We start from the raw sequence: 7,676 nt of genomic DNA on the forward strand, positions 1-7,676 counted from the left end.
ACACACAGATACAGACAAAGACACACACACACACACACACACACACAAAGACACACACACACACACACAAAGACACACACACACACACACACACACACACACACACACAACAAGCCTATTGTGGTGGAGGCGGCGGAGGCGGCGGAGGCGGCGGTGGTGGTTGTAGTTCTTGTTGTTCTTGTTGTTGGTGCTTCCTGTCTTGCACCCACTTCTGCGTCTTCAAAGCCAGCTGTGTGTGCGGGTGTTTTGGACCAACTGCAGCCATGCAAATCTCAACCGTCTTGCGGGCGTTTGTCACCGCCTTGTCGTGTTCGCCCATCTTGCTGTACGCAATGGCGATGTTGTTGTATGTGGCAGCTGTCTCGGCATGCTTCTCCCCAAGCGTGCACACCTTGATCTCCAAGCTCCTGTGCAAGTAATCGATGGCGCGCTCTCGGTCGCCCTTGGCAGAATACGCGTTTGCAATGTCGTTGTAGGTGATGGCTGTTTCCGGGTGGTTCTTCCCCACGGTGGCCAGCCTGATCTCCAACGCCTTCTCAAAGTGCGCAATCGCCTCGTCCCCGTCGCCCTTGGCCTTGTACACCTGCCCGAGCGAGTTGTATGCGAGCGCGGTGGACGCGTGGCGTGGGCCCGCCGCGTCCACCTTGATCTGCAACGAGCGCTTGTACGCGTCCAAGGCCTTGTCCAGGTCGTTGAGCCGCTGGTACGTGTCGCCGAGCGTGGAGTAGGCGTTGGCTGCTGAGAGGCTGTTGTCGGTGTTGGTCTCCTCATACATGTGCGTGCTGCGCTGACAGCACTCAAGGGCTCGCTCGATCTTGCCTACGCGATGCAGTACAGCTCCCAGCTGCGAATAACACGAAGCGACGTTCGGGTGTGTGTCACCGTAGTGCGCACGCGTGGCAGCCAGGCTCTTCTCACACAGGTCGATGGCCTTGTCGTTCTCGCCAAAGGTGCACATCACCTGGCTTGCCCGAAAGCATAGGTCGCCGAGCAGACGCGTGAGGCCCCTGGCAGTGGGTGTGCTGCTGTCGTTGCTGGTGGTCGGTGTGGTCGTGTCGGTGGTGGTGTTGCTGTCACTGGGGTTGTGCATGGCCTGTTCGACATCGTGTACAAACTGCATCACCTGCTCCAAACACCACTGTCGCATGCGGTCCTTCACCATCCTGTTGAGGTGCGGGAAGCCCACTGTGTTCTTGATGGCACGGAAGATCATGTTCTTGTCCTTTTGGTCCCAGGCCTGGGCCCGTTCAGCTTGGACACGCACCATGGCTGCGGTGATGGCGTTGTGTTCGTTAAGGAGCGCGTGTCGCAATGCGTTGCGCTGCGCACTGGGCAGCCGAATGGCCAGCTCCACCCCCTCCTGGCTCGCACTGCAGAAGATCTCCCACAGGCACCATGCGCGTGTGAGCGGCACGGGGTCGTGCCACGGTGTCAACACCAACAGCACGCGGCCAATCGCTTTGATTGACTTCATAAACGTCGTGCTCCACCTAGATGTGTGAGAGTGAGTGAGTGAGTGAGTGAGTGAGTGCGTGTGTGTGTGTGCGAGTGAGTGAGTGCGTGTGTGGGCAGAGTGAGTGAGTGAGTGCGTGTGTGTGAGTGTGCGGAGAGAGAGAGAGTGTGTGTGTGTGTGTGAGTGTGTGTGTGAGTGCGTGTGTGTGTGAGTGTGCGAGCGAGTGTGCGGAGTGAGTGAGTGAGTGAGTGAGTGTGTGTGTGTGTGTGCGAGTGAGTGTTGTAGCCGGCAGATGGACACTGAGGAGAGATCCTATTGCAGCGAGCAGCATTGCCTTTCCTCACAGGTACACGCACATGTACTCACACACGTACATGCCCACACACAGGCATCTATCGTACCAGTCTTGTGGGAGGTTGGCGGCGATGTTTTGGTTGTTGGTGAAGAGATCGAACCAGAACCAAGGCTCTGGGTTGCCCTTTTGGTGTTCTTCCTTGGCATAGTCGAGTAAAGTGTCGAGGACGTCGACGATCTTGTATCGCCAAGCGTGGGAGACAAACACGGTTGCTTTGGCCACATGGTTGGGGTCCATCCGCTCCACGTAGGCGCAGCACTGCTCCTTGGTCTTAGGCATGACAAAGTTCTTGCAGGCATCGTGGGTGGTCATTTTGCCAGCCGTGTCTGGGAACTGCGCGACAAGGGAGTCCTTGAACTGCTGTAACCCGGCCGAAGACACGCCCAACAAGCTCATTGCTGCCTCTTCTGCCTCTGCTTGGGAAGAAGGCACGCTTGCATTGGCTGTGTTGGATCGAAATGGAGGCTGGCGTTGTTGTTGTTGTTGTTGTTGTTGTGGGGGCAGGGGTGGCGGTGGCGGAGCTGGCGGAGTGTAGTACGGCGGCGGTGGCGGTGGTGGTGGCGGAGGCGGTGCTGGTTGGGGTGCTTGAGTTGTCTGCGCAGGTTGACCCTGTTGCGTTGGCAAGTCCATGACGCCCTCGGAGTTGTCTAAGTTGCTGTTTAAGTTGCTGTTTAAGTTGTTGTTTAAGTTGTTGTGGTTATTGTTGTCGTTGGCACCTTCGTCGTTGATTGCGCCTTGTTCTCCGATCTTGGTTGTTCTTATCTCTTCCGCTGTTGCTTCCACTGTCGTCTGGTCAGGGGTGGGCGGATCCACTACCGCTGAAGACGAGGTTGAAGAAGGACAAGAAGAAGCGGGTGGTGAAGATCTTCCCCCTCTTCTGCAGCACGCAAACATCTCTTCAGAGGTCCTTCGCGCAGCAAAGGCAATTTTTGCTTTTGAGCGTCAAGTCAAAATTGACGTTCGCACTCTCCACACACACACGACGAAGACAACAGCCACCACACCGAGCACACAACACCAAGCAACACATTACCGTCGAGATGGGCCTGGGAAGCATCGTGTACTTCACCGCAGGCGGCGTGTTCACAGGCGTGTATGCCAACGCCGTTCGCAGACGCCCTGTGCTCGCCAGTGAGTTGAGAGAGAGAGAGAGATTTTGTGTGTTCGTCTGTGTGTTCGCCTGTGTGTGTGTGTTTGTGTTCGTCTGTGTGTTCGCCTGTGTGTGTGTGTGTGTTTGTGTGTGTGTGTTGTGTGTTGTGTGTGTGTGTGTGTGTATGTGTGTGTTTGTGTGTGAGTGTGTATGTGTGTGTGTGTGTAAATAAGTGTGTGTGTGTGTGCGCGCGCTTGGTGGGCGATTTTTGCTCACAAACGAACACAAACCTTGTGGTGGTGAAATGGTGCAGGTCCTGGCATGCTTGCTGCGTGCACTGTGTCTGGCCTCGCGCTGGGTTACGCCTTCCACAGGTATGACAGCTTGTGGAGGTGTTGTGTGTGTATGCGTGTGTGAGTGAGTGCTTACGTGTTGAGGGTGTATGCGTGTGTGTGTGGATGCACGCCTTTTTTTTTTTTTTTTTGTGTGTGTGTGTGTGTGTGAGTGTGTCTCCGTGCTTTGTATTGGTTTGCTTTTTCTGGGCTGCTGTAGATGTGCCTCTGACCGTGACATGGAGGCGTTCAAGCTCACCCATACTCTCATGATGTTTAGATACGAGGAGACACGGACAGAGAAGACGTTCAACATGGCCGAGCTCAGGGACATCAAGCCCCATGGCAACTAAACGACGCGTGCGTGTGTGATGTGATGTGTTTGTGAGTGTGTGTGTGTGTGTGTGTTATCGTTTGATGGTGTGTGCGTGTGATGGTGTGTGCGTGTGATGGTGTGTGTGTGTGATTGTGATCGTGTGCTTGCGTTTGAGTGCATGTGTTTCACTTGTGTCTGACTGTGCCTCGTATGCTTGTGCGTGACATGACATGATGTGTGGTGGGATTCGACACGAGTGCGTGTGGGGTCAGCTATCTCGGCCTCTCAGTGTGTTGTGCTTGGGTGGCACCTTTTCATTGAACTTTCAGCATGAGAGAAGACACGCGTGCATGAGGTTCTTTATTACAGTTGTGATCGAGCGCAACCAAGTGCGCAGCACGAACGGAGAAAGCAGAGGAGATGCACTCACTGCCTGCTATGTTGTTTTGTGACGGTTGATGTTGGCGAAAAGGAGAAAGACAAGGACACACACGATGATGACAGAGAGAGAGAGAGAGAGAGCAAGGAAGAGGGCGAGAGTAACAAAAATGAGTGTCAGTTGCTTCTTTTGCGTGTGTGCAGTGTGTGCAGTGTCACGGGGACGTGGCTGCGGCCGTTGCGAGAGCAGAGAGCATTCGATTGAATGCAAATCGAGTGATGGCCGTGACAATCCATTGCAGTCCCCAGGGAATGTCCATCTCACAGTGCCAGTGCACATTTGTCACCTACACGTGTGTAAGTGTGTGATTGTGTGTGATTGTATGAGAGAGAGAGAGTGTGTGTGTGCGTGTGTGTGTGCGTGTGTGTGGAATTCTGTAGCACAAGCACTCTGATGCCTTGTGGGTCCACAAGCACCCATGAGCCGCACATGTGAACATTGACACGTACGTTGGGGCCCTTTTCACGAAAGTGGACGGTGGCATGGTGTGAGCGAACAGGGAACGGGCCACCGATGATGCGATAGGAGATGGCGTCAAACGGATCGACCGCCGTGATCTTCTCCTTCACGCCGCCAGCAACTCTGTTTGAAGAAAGAGAGAGAGAGAAAAAAAAGATCAGGCAAACAGAGAGCGTGCGGGGCGAGGTTGTCGGATGAATGCATGGCGAAGCGAAGACAGAGGAGCAACACAAAGCCACACACACACACACACACACACACACACGCACAAAGGTCTCTTACACACATCTACACACACACACACCTTCTCACGCAGTGAAGGCGATGGTGGTTGGTGTCTCCTTCTTCCAGGATGGCAGGCTTGCCCAGACCACCACCACCAAGCCACACATGGTCCAGCCACAGCTTGAAGGCCCGCTCCGCATTCGCTGGCACATCCACGCTCACGTCCAGCATACAGTCAGCCACTGCCTCGGCCGCCGCAGCCGTTTCCGCTGCTTCATCTTGGCCCCTGTTTGTGGTGTCGCCCATCGTTGCTTTCTACGGATTTGCTGACTCGGCAAAATTCAAGTCCTGACCTGTTTTGGCGTGCCTCTATTTTTGGTTGGTTGGGCGTTGTGTGCACTGTCGACGAACGTTTCGCTCTGCTGTTGTTGTTTGTTGGCAAATCGAGCAAGCAAAAGTCCGCATTTTCACAGCACTGCCGCCACCCACCCATAACAAGGGCAGCGTCCTCCTTCCTTTGCCCTCTTTGCTGCTTGCTGTTGTAACAACTCCCACTGCCAGATTGGGCGTGCTGTGCAGCTGCGACGACGACGACGACGGCTGAGTTGCCAAGCAAAAGCGCCAAGAAAAGCAAGAGGCAAAGGAAGAGGCAAACGAGGCACAGGAAGCCAAGCAAACAGCAGCGCAGTCGATCATTCATTCATTCATGGCGCGAAACCACGACCACTGCACGATGATGGCTCAACTCAAGGTGCGGGTTGTTGTTTGTTGTGCCGAACGTTCGCTCTGTGTGTGATCACAACACGTTGGGCTGTTTTGCTCCTCTCCCTCTCTCGCTAATTCCCACTTTTATTTGTGCAGACGACCGACATCCACGAGGATTACAGTGTATTCTGGGATCAAACCATTGGCAACGGCACCAACGGGCCAGTCTTGTGAGTCGCTACGTGTGAATGTGTGAATGTGTGAATGTGTGAATGTGTGTATGTGCATGTGTACATGTGTACATGTGTGCATGTGTGTATGTGTGTATGTGTGTGTGTGCATGTGTGTGTGCATGCCAACACCTTCTTTTCAGCCTCATCACCACTGCAATTCCTTACCCAAACACCCAAACGCACACACACACACACACACACAACACACAACACACACACACACACACACAACTGTACATGCAGTGCGTGTGTGCACAAGGAGACGAGCAAGCAGTGTGCGTTGAAATGCCTGCCTGGCAATGATGCTGGCCTGCGGGAGGCCCACCTACATCAGCAGCTGGCAGCCCACCCGTGCATCGTCCCCGTCATGGACGTCTATGACGCCTCCATCACCCTCCCTGGCGGTGCGTCCATGTGTTTCAGTTTGTGTGTGTGTGTGTGTGTGAGTGAGTGTGTGTGTGTGTGTGTGTGTGTGTGTGTGTGTGTGTGAGTGTGTGAGTGAGTGTGAGTGTGAGTGTGAGTGTGTGTGTGTGTGTGCGTGTGTGTTTGTGTCTGTCTGTCTGTCTGTCTGTCACCCCTTTTTTCAAACTCACTCTTCCTCCCTCCCTCCCTTCCTCCACACCCTCCGCTAAACCTCCCTCACCCATCCCCATCATGCTGTTGTCACAGAGTATGTGCCTGAGCGGCGGGTGCTGCTGGTGACGGAGCGCATGCAGGGCGGCGAGCTGTATGACCACATCACGCAGAACAGGAAATTCAGCGAGAACGACGCGCGTGTGATCATGCGCCAGCTGGCGCAGGCCGTTGCCCACTGCCACCGCAACGACGTGGCCCACCGCGACATCAAGCCCGAGAACTTTCTCCTGCACACGCGCGGCGACGCAACGCGCATCTGCCTCACGGACTTTGGGTACGCCAAGCAGGACAACGGCGACCTGCACACGCCCGTCTTCACGCCGTTCTACGTGTGCCCGCAGATCCTGGAGTCGCTCACCATTGAGCAGCGCAAGCAGCACGGCACGCTACCTGCGCACCACCGCTTCACGTACGACAAGCGGTGTGACATGTGGTCGCTCGGGGTGATCATGTACATCCTGCTGTGCGGGTACCCGCCCTTCCGCCCAAACCACGCCAGCAACCCGCTGCCCTTTGCCATGCGGCAGAAGATCAAGGCCGGGTCGGTGCACTTCTCGCCGCGCCACTGGCAGGACGTCTCCAACACGGCCAAGGAGCTCATTCGCCACCTCCTGCACGTGGACGAGCGCAAGCGCCTTGATGCAGAGCAGCTGCTGCTGCATCCCTGGATGTGCGAGGGCGCACCCTGTCTCGACGACAGCATGCTTGCTGGCGCAAGCGTGGGCAGCAGCAGTGGTGGTGGTGGCGCCCGCAGTAGCCGCAGTGGTATTGTGACAACTGCCAGGCCAGAGGAGACCGTGAGTGAGGAGAGCCACGGCGATGATGGAGATGATGATGATGATGATGATGGTGGTGATGATGATGGTGGTGATGATGATGATGGTGATGATGATGATGGTGAGGATGCAGCACGGCCAACGACAGCGACCACACCAACAGTGTCAGAAAACGGAGAGGAGAGGCGAGGCGAACGAGTGACAAACACATCCCCACCACCGCCGACACCGCCACCGCCTGGTAGTCGTCGCATCACTGCCGCACTCACCCCAGTCGACTGCTGCGAGTGAGTTTTGGTTTGTGCGTGCATGTTTGTGTGTGTGTGTGTGCATGTTTGTGTGTGCATGTGTGTGTGTGTGCGTGTGTGTGTTGGAGGACACCATCTCACGACCGTCTTGCAACTGTTTGCTTTTTGCTTTGCTTTTGGCAGAAACGCGCTGGCGAAACGACGCCAGCGAAGGCGATCACAACAGACCAGCAAACAACAACCACGACAACAACAACAACAACAACAACAACAACAACAACAACAACAACAACAACAACAACAACAACAACAACAACAACAACAACAACAACAACAACAACAACAACAACAACAACAACAACAACAACAACAACAACAACAACAACAACAACAACAACAACAACAACAA

General features: G+C 54.9%; 5 protein-coding genes across 5 annotated transcripts in view; 2 read left to right on the plus strand and 3 right to left on the minus strand.

Moving 5' to 3' along the window:
• Positions 1-86: 86 nt before the first annotated feature.
• PTSG_07727 (uncharacterized protein) lies at positions 87-2,219 on the minus strand. The gene is made up of 2 exons (XM_004991470.1): positions 1,855-2,219; positions 87-1,490 (listed from the first exon to the last, which is right to left on the minus strand). Exons 1-2 carry the CDS (start codon positions 2,202-2,204, stop codon positions 116-118), a joined length of 1,725 nt encoding a protein of 574 aa, XP_004991527.1. The 5' UTR covers positions 2,205-2,219; the 3' UTR covers positions 87-115.
• Positions 2,220-2,848: 629 nt separating this feature from the next.
• Positions 2,849-3,583, plus strand: PTSG_07728 (uncharacterized protein; the record flags this gene model as incomplete). The annotated part of the gene is made up of 3 exons (XM_004991471.1): positions 2,849-2,939; positions 3,212-3,272; positions 3,451-3,583. 3 exons carry the CDS (start codon positions 2,849-2,851, stop codon positions 3,581-3,583), a joined length of 285 nt encoding a protein of 94 aa, XP_004991528.1.
• A 304-nt stretch (positions 3,584-3,887) lies between these two features.
• Positions 3,888-5,036, minus strand: PTSG_07729 (uncharacterized protein). The gene is made up of 3 exons (XM_004991472.1): positions 4,749-5,036; positions 4,435-4,567; positions 3,888-4,271 (listed from the first exon to the last, which is right to left on the minus strand). The coding sequence occupies exons 1-3, from the start codon at positions 4,973-4,975 to the stop codon at positions 4,140-4,142; spliced, it is 492 nt and encodes a 163-aa protein (XP_004991529.1). The 5' UTR covers positions 4,976-5,036; the 3' UTR covers positions 3,888-4,139.
• Positions 5,037-5,375: 339 nt separating this feature from the next.
• Positions 5,376-7,310, plus strand: PTSG_07730 (camk/mapkapk/mapkapk protein kinase; the record flags this gene model as incomplete). Its single annotated transcript, XM_004991473.1, has 4 exons — positions 5,376-5,420; positions 5,531-5,604; positions 5,851-6,011; positions 6,277-7,310. 4 exons carry the CDS (start codon positions 5,376-5,378, stop codon positions 7,308-7,310), a joined length of 1,314 nt encoding a protein of 437 aa, XP_004991530.1.
• A 94-nt stretch (positions 7,311-7,404) lies between these two features.
• Positions 7,405-7,676, minus strand: part of PTSG_07731 (uncharacterized protein) — a gene marked incomplete at its 3' end in the record, with an annotated part of 5,518 nt that continues 5,246 nt past the window's right edge. Inside the window, exon 11 of the mRNA XM_004991474.1 lies at positions 7,405-7,457. Within this exon, the coding sequence (XP_004991531.1) occupies positions 7,405-7,457 (53 nt within the window). The remainder of the gene's footprint in view (positions 7,458-7,676) is intronic.

This window comes from Salpingoeca rosetta, assembly GCF_000188695.1.
Source record: "Salpingoeca rosetta unplaced genomic scaffold supercont1.20, whole genome shotgun sequence".
Lineage (NCBI taxonomy): Eukaryota > Choanoflagellata > Craspedida > Salpingoecidae > Salpingoeca > Salpingoeca rosetta.

What these genes read in the sequence shown, in the direction of transcription:
- PTSG_07727 (XM_004991470.1), bottom strand. Translation starts at nt 2,204, where the DNA reads ATGAGCTTGTTGGGCGTGTCTTCGGCCGGGTTACAGCAGTTCAAGGAC. An exon ending in GCCAACCTCCCACAAGACTG is followed by an intron (nt 1,491 to 1,854) that starts GTACGATAGATG and finishes TCACACATCTAG; the next exon opens with GTGGAGCACGACGTTTATGA.
- PTSG_07729 (XM_004991472.1), bottom strand. Translation starts at nt 4,975, where the DNA reads ATGGGCGACACCACAAACAGGGGCCAAGATGAAGCAGCGGAAACGGCT. An exon ending in CGCCTTCACTGCGTGAGAAG is followed by an intron (nt 4,568 to 4,748) that starts GTGTGTGTGTGT and finishes TTCTTCAAACAG; the next exon opens with AGTTGCTGGCGGCGTGAAGG. An exon ending in TTCGTGAAAAGGGCCCCAAC is followed by an intron (nt 4,272 to 4,434) that starts GTACGTGTCAAT and finishes ACACACGTGTAG; the next exon opens with GTGACAAATGTGCACTGGCA.